Source organism: Chinchilla lanigera, unplaced genomic scaffold (assembly GCF_000276665.1).
Source record: "Chinchilla lanigera isolate Chin_1 unplaced genomic scaffold, ChiLan1.0 scaffold00008, whole genome shotgun sequence".
Lineage (NCBI taxonomy): Eukaryota > Metazoa > Chordata > Mammalia > Rodentia > Chinchillidae > Chinchilla > Chinchilla lanigera.
The window spans coordinates 28,891,842-28,905,605 of record NW_004955409.1 but is presented as its reverse complement, the minus strand read 5'-3'; the positions used below and the strand labels follow the sequence as shown (position 1 = coordinate 28,905,605).

General features: G+C 36.9%; 1 protein-coding gene across 5 annotated transcripts in view; it reads left to right on the top strand.

Moving 5' to 3' along the window:
• Nubpl (nucleotide binding protein-like) overlaps positions 1-13,764 on the top strand; it is a 199,588-nt gene that overhangs the window by 167,591 nt on the left and 18,233 nt on the right. For 4 of the 5 annotated variants that reach the window (XM_005376951.2, XM_005376953.2, XM_005376952.2 and 1 more), the window contains one exon: positions 4,884-4,969. The exons of the other annotated variant lie outside the window; for it this stretch is intronic. In XM_005376951.2, coding sequence (XP_005377008.1) covers positions 4,884-4,969 — 86 coding nt within the window. The remainder of the gene's footprint in view (positions 1-4,883; positions 4,970-13,764) is intronic. 5 annotated transcript variants of the gene reach the window in all.

The following is a 13,764-nucleotide window of genomic DNA, read 5'->3' as shown; positions in this document are numbered from 1 at the left end:
TCTCTCTCTCTCTCTCTCTCTCTCTCTCTCTGTTTCTTTTCTGCGGCACTGGGAACCTAACCCAGGGCCTCATGCATGGTAAGCATGCACTTTACCACTGAGCTACATCCCTAGCTTCTGATAATTTTCTTTTGCTGCGAGTGTATCTCTGAATAAATCAAGGAGAATCAGCAGCACTAAATATTAAAGGCTCTGTGAACATTAAGAGTAACAGTCAATTTTGTTTAAGTCTTAGTTGGTTTTACATCGATGTGCTCAGTGATTGTAAGATACAGAGTTATTCCTGCAGGTATAATTCTGAACAGGCTTCCTTGTACATGTTTATTACTTTCTAACACTGAAGTTCTCAATCAAGCATGGGAATTAGATGCAATCTATGCCCTGGAGACAAGAATGCATAGTTGAGCAGTTCAACACTGGTGTAATTATGATCTGCCTAACATCTGGAATAATTAGTTTTAAATGTTTAACTACTCTGAACTCTGACCCAAATCCTGATGTGCAGTTATATATTTTCCTCTTAATAATCATGATAATTAAGAATGAAGACAATACTCTAAATAATTAATTTGTAAGATTTTTAAATATTTGTCAGAATATCCCAGGCAATCTTTGATGGTATGTCTCTGTTGATTTACAAAATTTAGAAGGATTACAAGTTGAGAAATATATTCGAACAATGTTATTTGTTTCCACTTACACATTTACCAGAGAAAAATGAATCCAGAATTCTCTATGGGATTCTTAACCACCAAATTAATCACATGTATTGCAAACTAAATGTTCTTTTTGTTTTGGCTGACATTTCCTATGGTCAGTAGAGGGAGCACAAGTTTTCTAACAAACCCTACATCCCCAGAACTGAAGTGACGTCATTAGTGATGATATAAAGGGAGAAGGTCTAGGCTTGTGCATATTGGTTCATGTTTCATAAGCCATGAGAAAAATTAAAATCTGCTAACAAAGAACCATAAAGATAGAATCTGATTTTGGAGACCATTTCTTGAACTGGATTGTACACTAACAAGTTCCTTTAAAGTTTAAAATTTGAGGTTATGATGTGTAAACTGATTAAAGGTTAAGTTTAATTTGAGGTTTTGTTGGTTGGTTGTTTATGCTTTTCTTCTCACACATTCTAAATGTCATTGTAGTGCTGCTTAAAATGGTTATATGATCTGTTACATTTTAATGTAACAAAAGAGGTAGTGCCGGGTATGTGGTGCACGCCTGTAATCCCAGCACTTGGGAGACTGAGGCAGGAGGATCCTTATGAGTTTGAGACCAGCCTGGCTGCAAAGTGAGCTCAAGGTCAGCCTGAACTGCATAGTGAGACCCTGTCTCAAAAAGACAAAAAAAAAAAAAAAGTAGTGATTTATGCGTGGGTCAGGGTAATATCCCAAAGCTTTATTACACTATGATTAAACATGTAATAATTAATTAACAACATATACTTAGCATAAAAAGTCTTATAATAAAATATTTTCTACAAATGTGGATGGTAGATCCAATGAAATGTTTACATCTTGTGAGCATTTGAGACAATGTGGAAGATGATCATTGTCCTTACCAAAAAGTTATTATGTTTGAATGATGCTGTTAAGATAATTCTGCAAAGAGATTCAGATGGATGTTCATTTGTGATACTGTGTTAGGGTTAAGTACAAAAAAAAGTCATTTTAGTCCTATCTTGGATCTTAGAGCTATCAAAATAATGTCACTAAACATTTTTGTAACACTTCTAATTTCTTTTTCTTTTAATTGAACAGCTCTTTAAATTAAGTAGGTTCATTTCATAGAGGAATTAGTTGAGATGTATTGAGATTAGTAAATTATTCAAAGTTTTATAGTAAGTTAACATAGTGAACAAAACCAGAATTCAGAGCTCTTGACTTGTCATTTAAGGAGTTAACAACTAAGAGTTAATGTTGCAGTAAACTAGGATATTTGATTCTGAAAATATAGGACAATTAGTTAATTGTTTACATTTTATTAAGTGCCTGATTTGTGAAAGGTATTGTACCATTAATTTTGCTTGATAAAAATATAAATATAAACGCAGCCGCCCATTATAGTTGTCTTGTTTCTGTTGCTGTAACAAAATACCCGAGATGGGGTGTTTGATAAAGAAAAGAGGAGCATTTAACTCACAGTTTTGAAGGGTGAAAACCTGGGATCAGGGAGCTCCATCTGTTTGACTTCTGGTGAGTGTCCCCTTGTCTGCATCACGTTGTGGTAAATAGCATCATGGTGTGTGGGCAAGAAGAAGGGATCACATGATGAAATAGGAAGTCAGAAAAATGTAGCGGGTCAGGCCCTCTCTCTCTCTGTGGACAGGCTCTTGCCATGTAGCCCAGACTGGCCTCGAACTCACTGTGTAGCCCAGGCTAGCCTCAAACTCACAGAGATCCTTCTGCCTCAGTGTCTCCTGAGTGCTGGGATGACAGGTGTGTGCCACTACACCTGGCTTCTCTCTCTCTTAGAACAACTTACTTTTGTAGGAACTAACTTGGACCCCACAAGAACTACCTAACCCCTCCTGAGGGTAGCTCATAGGGACCTAACTGTCCTCCACTCACCAGGCCCCAACTCCTAAAGGTTCTATCATGTCAGTGCCACCAGATTAAGCTTTCAAAAAATGAAGGGATACCAATCACATCCAAATCATCCTAACACCCATGAAGTTGTATTGTGTCATAATGATATAGATAATCGACAAGAATATTAAAAGCAATAGTATGTGTATATCATTTGAAAGCTAAGATTACTTTTAATAGCCAATGAATAGAGCACCTCCTATATATCAGCATATACTTAAGGAGAAGATCTGCAGAAATTAGCCAGGGAAGTTCCCCATGTATATCTGAAGAAAAGGGCTCTGAGACTGAGAAACAATACTTCTTTGGAGAGGAGACATTTCATATTCACTTAAATAAGATTATGGGGACAGTCAGATGGAGTAGCGATAGTGTTGGAAATATTTATGGTTAAGAAGAAATCCTGAGTCATATAATGAGAGATAGATGAGACATTGGAGACTATCTAGTGCATTCAGAGCTAAGGAAACAGACTCAAAGTGATTCTGAGTTCTTTGCCCAAGATTAGTCAATCACATAGCTAGATGGAACTAGATCTGAATTAGATTCCATCAGATTGGTTGGACATTAAAAAAGTAGTGAAATAGATCAGATTGATAGAAGAACCTAGAAGACAGAAAATGTGAAACTATATTGCATTTGTAGGGTATATTTTTTGCAGAGATGTGAAATCTATCAGTCTTTAAGAGAGGGAAGAACTTTTGACTAAGTTCTGTTCTTACAATAGATCAAAATAGAAGGACGTAGCAATCCATGGCACAATTTGTAAAGTAGGGTGAGCTGCTTGATGGCACCTAGGAAAGCAACTTCTAAGTTATTTATTAATAACAATAAATATAGTACTGGTAATGACATTAACAACAGCCACCACTTACGGAATGTAAGGCCTCATTTAAATCATCCCTGATCTAAGTATTACTGTGCCATTTTGTAAATGAAGAAACCGGATCCTCTTATGTTCGAAGCTAAAGCTGATGTGTCTCAATTTTGAGCAATGGATATAGATTTTCCTTCTAAAGGAAAAGTAATTTTCTTCCCCATATCCCATATTGACTTATTTTAGCTAGAAAGTTCCTTAACTAGATGTATACACCAATTCTTTAAATTTATAGCTGTTTTTAATTTTAAAAACTAAACAAATAATTCAAATGCAAGCTTAGCTTACAAAATTAATATAAAGGAAAAAGTTTTTACTGAAAGGCAAATACCAATTGCAGGAAGAATTTGTAGCTTGCTGTTGCATGAGGTTTTCGTTTGTTTGATTTGGGCATGCTTATACCACCATGTGCTTTGTGATAACTTGGTTTTCCCACCACTTTTCTCTATTCTGACTTCTTCAAAATATCCCTGCAGTTAATACTTTGAAGTGTCATTTGACCTTGGGGGGGGTAATCAGTTACTAATTGTTAATCCTTTCTGTGTCTATTAGCTGTGATAAAGACTGCCACTTGATATCAGTTTAATGGTTTGGAGCTCTGAAATGTCATGGCATTGTGTTTTTACTTATAAGGTGATGATCAGCCATGTGGTCTATAATATGTTCATGTTATTTATCTTTTAAGGTTATTATCTAGAAGAACTCGCAACACTTAAGACATTCACAGGTTTTGCCATTCATAAACAGGCGTTTGTTGCTACCACTTAAAGACAAATTGTGTCGCACTTTCCTCAGGACTCTGTGTTTCTGTGGTGATAGTGAGATGTAGGAAGCCCCCATCCCCATCGCTTCAGTGCTGCCTTAATTCAGGCCACCACCCTTTTGTATGACTTTTTACCGCAGCCTTCAGTTTAATGTGTACCACACTGTTCTATGCAGTGTGAGCTTTCACAGTATAAACTTTTAGGGTGCAGTTTAGGAATTAGCTGTTTTTAGAAACTCTTCCCTATTGATTCTCCTTATCTTATGCTTACCCACCCCAGCTGTCAGAGTCCACTGTCGTGTCTCTGTTGTAATACTTCGCACTTTGTGTCAAAACCCTTGTAGTTTAGCTTCTCGCGTAGACTGTCAGCTTCCTGAAGGTAAAGTCTGACTGTGTGCCGAGAGTCCTCTTGTCCACGTGTGATCTTGAGTCATGGGTGAATCAGTTATTGTTTTAGAAATGAGGGGTCAAAGGTAGGCAAGGGCAAAGTAGACATTTCCTTATCATTCTTATTCATTTATGTAAAATTTATACAAATTGCCTAGCTAAGGTAGTAGACTATTTGAGCATGTGAGCAACATAATATCAGAAAGACTCTTTCCATAAAAAATTTAAAGGTAGCATCATTTTTTTTTTACCTTTTGGTTAGGTGCTGTGATTGTCTCCACGCCCCAGGACATTGCACTAATGGATGCACACAAGGGTGCTGAAATGTTTCGCAAAGTCCGTGTGCCTGTAAGTACTTACAGCTTCAAAACTGAAAAATATGAAAGTCTTCTAAGTGAAGAAGCAAGTCATTTGGTCCTATGCTGAAATCTTCATGAAATTCCTTGTTCATCTTTATGGTTAAAAACACACTTTTAGGTAGAAACATGCCCACATATTAATGTAAACGAGTTCTGAATCATCTTTGAGGTATGAGCTTTCCTGAGAAGTCCTTCCTTTTTCAAGTGCTTGTAACCATCACTGAAGAAAAAAAAGTCTTTTAGGAAATAATGTAGGTGGATAAACTTGAATGGATCACTTGTGCAAAAAGAGATGAAAGATTACTTTTTTCCTTCTGTCCTTTTACATATTAACCCCTTGATAACCTACCTTCTTCTAAAAGGTTTTGCAGGATTTTCTGTACCATATGACAAAATAAAACAAAGTAAAATATTTTAAAAGTAGACAAAGAATAATTAAAACCAGATGGAGTTATAAGTAAAGTGAGTCAACAAATTGCATGCCATTAAGGAAGTTAAATAGTGCTAGTGGTGTGCCATAAATTTTCTAGCAGCCAAGGTAAAGGAAACATTGTACCATTAAAGCAGTGAAATCTTCATGAAATTCCTTGTTCATCTTTATGGTTAAATAATGCTAGTGGTGTGCCATAAATTTTTTAACAGCTAAGAAAAAGGAAACATTGCATCGCTAAAGCATTATCCATTTCCCCAAGGTTAAGAAGAGCTAGATACTTAGGAGAAAGAGAATGAAACCAGGGACATCTTTGCTAGGTTCTCAGAAGAAAGAAACTATATATGTGTTGAGCACACTCTCATCACCTTCTTTACAGAAAATAGAAGGTGTTTCCTTCTAGTGTGCCTCAACGAGCACGAGGGGAATTGTGAGAGAGGACCATTAGAATAAGCATTTCAGTACAAGGCCAACATGAGCCCTCCTTGTGTGTGGCTCTCTAGTGGCCTGGGTTATTTCAAGGATAGATTTTAGAATTTATAGGCCAGAGCTTCCTAAACATCGGCCCATGGACTAGCTTCGGGGTCTCATAACTTTCTCTCTCCTTCTCCACCACAAACTATTTGTTCAGTTGTACTTGTTTTGACATGAAGAAAATTCACAACTAAGGATAGAGCTGAATGGTGGAGTGCTTGTCTAGCACGCATCAGGTCCTGAGTTGAGGGGAGGGGGCAGAAGAAAAATAATAGAAGGGCTCATTCACTAGCAGGGGTGAAGTTATGATTAGTAAGTAGTTTAAGATCTGTGTTCTATGTTGTGATTTTTTTTTTAGCTTGGAAAAATTTTAAAGCAATGATAAACAAATGGCCACCTCAGACAGAAAGCTTTGTCTCTGAAGCACCTACTTTAACCACTGTGACTTCATATTATATTCTCTAAGATACAAGTAATGCCTACCAAGATAACTTGATTGTGTTACTTATTATATGAGGTTTTGAAATATAAATTAGCAAAAGATTTTTTTTGAGACAGGGTCTCGCTATAGCAAAAGATTTATTAAAGAGAAGGCTATCTACCAGAAATTATGACACTGAGTTAACAAGTAATCTAAATTCTTCTTTCTGTTAGAAATTGGGTAATAGGGCTGGTCTGTTAAGAACACATCAAGGTCAGGATAATAGCCATTCTGTCTGCATATAAGTGAATGCTTAACTCCACATTCTGTGAGATAAGGATAGAAGCATATGTTTAAAACTCAAAAACACTGTGAAACCTTTAAGGGAAAATTTTTTAAACGAGAAGTCAGAACTTGTTCTTGTTTTAGCCCCCTATATATTATTATTATTATTATTATTAATGATTATTATTATTATTATTTTGTATGCAGCGGATCATTTCAAGTGAAGTTGTCATTTGAGGTAGCAACAGAAGCAGCCTGTACTAGACTGCTAGACTTTATTATTTGAAAGTCTAACGGATAGACTATAATAGCTGCCAAATTCATCCTATGTACCTTTTAGTTCAGATGTTATTTTTGCTTATCTGCAGCCCTTTAATTAAGAACCAGATAAGCTTTTACTATTCTGACAGATTTTTCTTTGGACTGTTCTTGTATCTTGAGGCTAGCGCCCCCACCCCCTTTTCTGGTCTTTTAAAAAATTATTTGCCCTCCAAGCTGCATAGATACTTAGTAATGTTTGTGAGTAAATGAGTGAGAACTTGCTAGCCATGTGCTCTGTATGCACTTTGACAGCCATAGTAAGCTACCTTGAAAAGGGAGTTTCAGTCATAAGTGGGAAGTGGATTTGATGACTTTCGAGATCCCTCTGGCTCTTAAAAGCCTCAGAGTCTAAATAATAATAAAATGTTTGAAATTAATAAGTGTTCCATAAATGCAAAGGAAATGTTTTGCTTTGTTTGTTTCACTTTATTCCATTTTCCCTCCTTGGTTTTTAAGTCTTGTTCTCTATTTTCCCCCCTTGTGAAGTGCATTAGTTACTATGGAAACAATGACATCATTGGCATTCATTGGTATGGACAGAGTTTAGTAACATCTGCAAGAACATTTTGAAGTTAATTTAAATGATTTCTTAAAATTCTGGGCATAGGTAGGGAAAGGAAGGGACGAACTACAAAATTCTCCATTCTCTGAAATGATATCCTTGTAGGGAGTTGGTAGACTATTCTTTTAATAATAAAAATGTTTAGTTTTAAACACTTTTAGTAATGAGTAGGTTATATGCTGTATCATTTTCACCCATTTTTGTCCCCTTCTTTACAAGGGAATCCCAGTCTCCTGGATTTGCAGCCCTGCCCCAATCTTAGGACTTCACTATGTAGCTATTCTTCTTTGGTAATCTCCTTTGTGGTTCCTGGAGTATCTTAATGTATATTTCCTATCTATTCCTTTGTGGTATAAGGAATCATGTAATTTTAACTCCACAGATAGTTGTGTCCACAAATATATACTTACTGATGCTGAATGCTTTCTGTAAGTACTGTGATATCCTCCCACTGACGATTTTTTTTAAAAAGAAGATGAAGCCTCTGTATTCAAGTACTTTCTGTAAATTCAGAGGAGACCAAAAGCACTTTCTCCTCTGCACCATTAGGATAACTTCATGGAAGAGCCATGATTTTTTTCCTGTCCCTGTAATTTTACATGCTGGTCCTTTGCCTGCTAAGTTCCTGTCAGCTTAGGGAGCTCAAACTCATTTTTCAGATTTCTGCTCAGGCATTTCTTCCCCTGCGAAGCTTCCCACAACACTCCAGGAAAAGTTAATAATTGTTTTTGTGAACTACTAGTACATTTATCTAGCTCGGCTCATCTCTCCTAGCAGGTTTACCTCTCAGTCCTTCTAGAAGCACATGTTACTGGGCAGCAAGAAAACATGCCGTACACATCCTTAGCAGTGTGATAACTGCTTTGATCTAGAATGTAGCACCATCTGTGATCTGCTGTCCCATTTTCCCCAGGCTCATTTTCTCTGCCATGACCAAATTGGTGTTGCATTTCTTTGACTTATCTAAATATCATTTCTTTCCTCAGAACCCTAGGCATGCTGTTTCCCTGCCTGAGACCGTTTTACCCTCATTTTATACCTGAAAAATCCTTTTTTGTCCATTGGTACTTAAAGAGCTTTTCCTCTGGGATACTTGAGCTAGTGGTGTTAACTTGTGAGCCTTCCCTGTCTGATACCCATCGCATCGTATTTTCCCTTTTGTAGCTGTTGTCACGTTTGTCAGTACTTTTACATTTACAGAACCATACTGAGAGTGTAGGGATCACCTGCCTCTCTCACTGCCTAGAACATGTAGCTGCTCACTAAATACATGCTGACTGAATGAATGGAGTAGGATTTTGCTAGGCAGAAGTAGGGACTAGAGAGGGTGGGAATTCAATCAGAAAAGAATCAAGAAAACACAAATTGTGTTCAGGACTGTTCAATTCATAGGTAGTTGAGGTAATGTATCTGGGTAGGTCAAGGAATTTGGACTTTGTTCTTAAAAGAGGAATCCATAAAAAATGTGATGAGGAAATAGACAAAATTAGGATGGAACTTTTAACTTTTAATTTTAATCTAGCAAATGCAAATAGAACAGACAGGTACCAGGAGAGTATGGGGGCAGTAGAAAGCATTTGCAATGGTCAGAGTTATTCACACTTGGCTGGGGCAACAGCTCAGTGGCACAGTGCCTGCCTGGCAAGAGCAAGGTCCTGAGTTATAAACGCTGCAGGTTGTGACCCACCAATAGTCTGAAAATCAATACAGTATCAAGGTAAATTGCTCTTAGGAAGAGAAAGCTTATTTCATAAAGATTTTGTATCAGTTATGAACATACATGTATGTGTATTTATACTGATCAAGATGTAAAATATTCTCTTACCAGGAAAATAGTCTAAAAAATTGAAAAAACTAAGCCGGGCATGATGGCATATGCCTATAATCCCAGCACTTGGGAGGCTGAGGCAAGAGAATCGCTGTGAGTTTGAGGCCACCCTGGCCTACAAAGTGAGCTCAAGGCCAGCCTGTACTACATAGCAAGATCTTGTCTCAAAAAAAAAAAAAAAAAGTTGGAAAAACCTGTATAGGTAATAGGCAATGAAAATCTGATTTAGAATAATGGCGGTGAACATGGAAGGGAAAATTGAACATACCCGATGTTCTGAAGGAAGAAGTTTCAAATCAGAGACAGAATTCAGTGGAATTTTGTGAGTTATGTTGTCATTAATAAACCTACAAAGAGCTGGTTTTCCACTCAAGATAACACATGAGAAGTAAGAGATGAGGTCTGTCGTCATGGATCCTTACCCTGCAACAAATACATAGCTTAAAGCCTAATGCTGGCTACTGAACTTATTTCCAAATACATGATTCTGAAAATTGTGTAACTATTTCAGCCTTGTGAATAATTATTTGTCTTACTAGAGGGAAATTTTATTTTTTCTATGGTTTACTTTTTCTGCTGAAAAAGAAAGAAAAATACCTGTCTACTGGGGAACCTTTTAGTAACTATAAAGGTTAATGATTATATTTCTTTCATCTATTTTATTTTATTTATTTTTTTGATACAGGGTCTTGCTATATAGTCTATGTTGACCTTAAACTCACAGCAATCTTCCTGCCTCAGCCTCCTACATGCTGGGATTGTAGGCATGTGCCACCATACCCAGCTCATCTCTTTTAAAGCCTAATTATATTCCTTAAAAAATTAAATTATCTCAGAGCCTCAAGTATATAATTCCTATCAATGTTTTCTTGATGTTTTCCATTACCTAAGATTCCACTAGTTGCTACATGGGATACCTTCTTGGAAATGAGGATCAGATTTGTGGTTTATTGTTTTTCTGACAAAGCAGTTATTTATGACAGTAGCTTATTTTTTGATCCAAAAGTTCCACATCTTCATCTCTGAATGCCTTTAAAATTCTTGTGATTGTGGTGCTGATCACAGAGCTTATTCAGCCTTTGTTTTGCCTATTTTACCTAATTCTCTGGCCTGCCTACATTAAAAAGGAATTTACAAATAGGCAGTCTTACATGAAAATGTAGGCAGGTGATACATTTATTCTCTATTTTTCATCCTTGAGCATAATTTTTTGTTCTGATCATCGCATGGTCTCATTTGATTCTCTGGGACAGTATTTTACCTTTGATGTTTGTATAGTTTAGATGTTGTTTCGACCCCCAAAAGTTCATGTGCTGGGTGTGTGGTGCTCAGTGTAGTGGTGGATTATTTGAGAGATGGAACCTGGTAGGTGGGCCTTAGGTCTGTAGAGGGATGCTCTTGAAAGGGGTCTGGGAGTCCTGAGCTCTCATGACAGTGAATTATAAGAGCAAACTGGAGCCCTGTATCAGTCTCTGCCTTCTAGTTTGGCAAGATGATTTGTCTCTCTCCCACAAGCTCTTGCCATGCATCACAAGGTTTTCATCAGGCCCAGGTTGTTCCTGGTGTCATGCCCTTTAACTGTAAACTAAATAAACCTCTTTTTATGTTAGTCCACCTCAGGTATTTTATTATAGCAATGAAAAGTAGACTAACACAGATGTGAATAATCTTTCAATATTTTCTTTGGAAGCCTTGCAAAGTGCTACTTATATACTTTTTTAGGAGACCCAAGTGGTTTACATGTGACATATCACATCCTTGTTCATAATTGGGTAATTTTACTATGTTTAGCAAAGTGACTTTTTTCAGCAATAACATTTGTAAGACTGTATAGCATTCTACATCTCTGCCATAATTATATCTGAGAAACTAAAAATATATGCTCATCTGTGTCTTTCCAAGGATCTCCTCAAAGATCATGTACACTGCCTAGAACTCTGTGTGATTTGCATGAATTAGACTCATCAACCCTGTAGAGAACCTTATTTCCCCTATTTTGTGGATGAAAAACACATATAAAGCTATCCATTTGTTTAGGAGGGCATCTTCTGGTCCCCTGTCCCAAGAAATCTGCTTCTTTCAACAGCCCACATTTTTTTTCAGTAGTGGGGATCAACCAGGGCCTTGTACATGCTAGGCGAGCACTGTTCCCTGAGCTGTAACCCCAGCTCCTAAAGCCCACATTCTTAATCGCAGCTTCTATGGATAATCCAGAGTTGAGTCTTAGTATTGTGGCCATTATGGAATACACTGGATATTGTAGGGTATAAGAACTGTCTCCATCATACTTGCACATTCTCAAGTTCTGATTGTTCAGGTAGACAAGTAAAGCCAGAGGAAAACTAATGGATTAAAAATGTGAAGGAGTTAAGGATCTGTCTTCACATTGCTGGGACAAAATACCCAAAATTCATGAGTTAGAGGAGGAAAAGTTCATTTTAGCTCACAGTTTGTAGAGATTTCAGTTCATAGCTGCCTCCAAGGCATGGCGGCATGGCGGCATGGCAGAGTGGCATGGAAGAGGAGAAATAGTCTGTAGCATAGCCGGCTGGAGGCAGTGAAGCAGCAGTATCAAGCGTCCTTTTCCCTTTTATTGCATTCAGGCTACAAGCCTGTTGGTTGGTTCCACCCACACCCAGGGTGGGCCTTCCATTACCTACACCCGGAACTATGCTAAACCCATTTAGTTATCACGCACCCTTAATCCATATTTACACACCCTAGATCCAACCACCTTTGAAAAGCCCCACCTCTGAGCACTTGAGGCTTTGGGGGCATACCTAGATATAAGCCATAACAGGATCCATAGCTTCTGTTTCAAATTGAGAGAGGTATACTGAGGGTGAAAGGGCAAGGAGTTCCTTGTCCAGAATCTTGGAGGAGGATATAAAGTCTAACACTTGATGGTTGCTCCTAGTGATGAGATGATGGTTCAGATCAGACCTGCTCTATAATCATGCTCTTGATTATTAGGTTAAATTGCTCTAAACTATACTGACTTGCCATTTTCTCAGGCCACCTAACTCCATGCACAAAATTCTCTAGTCCTTTTCATTCTCATTTTGTCTGGTGACTTCTGCAAATAAACTGATGCCCTAATTTTGGCTTTGTAATTTACTCTGTTACCGTAAACAATCTAGTGTCAGTATTCCCTTCCATGAAATAGGGTAATACCCATCCCATTGATCATTATGCCATGAGCTTATATATCTGGTACTTAGTATAACCTTCGCATGTAGTAACTGAATGTAATTTTTATAGTGATAGACTTCATAAATTATTATAATTTCTCATTTCAGAGATTAAGAATTTAAAGTATAGAGAAGCTGAGTTGCACATGGTGGACAAACAGGAACTAACCTGGTCTCTGAGGAGTGTGGATACAGACCTCTCTGCTCATTGTTCTGTCTGTGTCACAATATTTCTAAGAAATAAAACAGAACTCCCGTCTCATTTTTTAAAATTACAATATTTGTACACATGCTTCAAGTATATACCAGAAACTGGTTTGAGGCTAATGGAAAGTTCGAAAAGCATTTATGAATCTCACGCATTTCAGTTACTGTTATTCATTCTCTACTTAACAGTGAGTTTTTGCTCCTCACTTTTCCTTAAAACATAGATGTTAATCCTTCTGACAGGTTCCAACCAGCAAGCATTTAACCTGATTGTAACCTTGAGAAATTGGATTATGTAGTAGCCTGAAAATTGTACTTGTTACTTACTTGAATCTGGGTTTAAAATGCCAAGAAGAAATTAAAATTGGGGCCTTTTGAGCCTACTTAATTCAGTACATTTAGACACAAAAATCCAATATTCAGAGCAATGCTGATATTTCAAGAGAGTCAGATTTTTAAAAGTTAATAAAAGCCAGTGATGGATTGGAATAACATAAAAATAATGTGAAATATTTGTGGTCGCTGATGTTAGTCAGGCGTGTAATGCTTGCTTTCTTTCAGTGAAACTAGCTTAGGTAAAAAGAAAAAAAGAGCTTGTACTTTGATGAGGCATTAAAAAATGATTGAGCATGCTTACAGCTGCATCTCAATGGCATTATGTAAATTAAGCTATAGCAAAGCATCTGTTTTCCAATGTTTCTGCTATCAGAGGATAAACACAATAGATCTGCAATAAACACAAATAGCTTAACAATATATAAAGTATTCACAAGATGTAAGGTTTTTTTGACAAATATCATGTGGATATGAATTCTTTCCTATTTAAGAGACAAAGTTTTATAAACAAAGTTTTATAAACAAAATTGAAATATATTCTAATGTTCTTCCTTATTACATTAGTTTCCACCATTCAGAATCTCAATGATTATAGAAGATTGCTCTTAAAGAAGAGTGGTAGTTTCTAAACTTTTTAGTACTGTACTCATGCCTTTTAGATTTTTTTACCCAAGCTAGTATTAGTTAATGATTAATTTATTCTTTAAAGACTATATATAGTCTTTATAT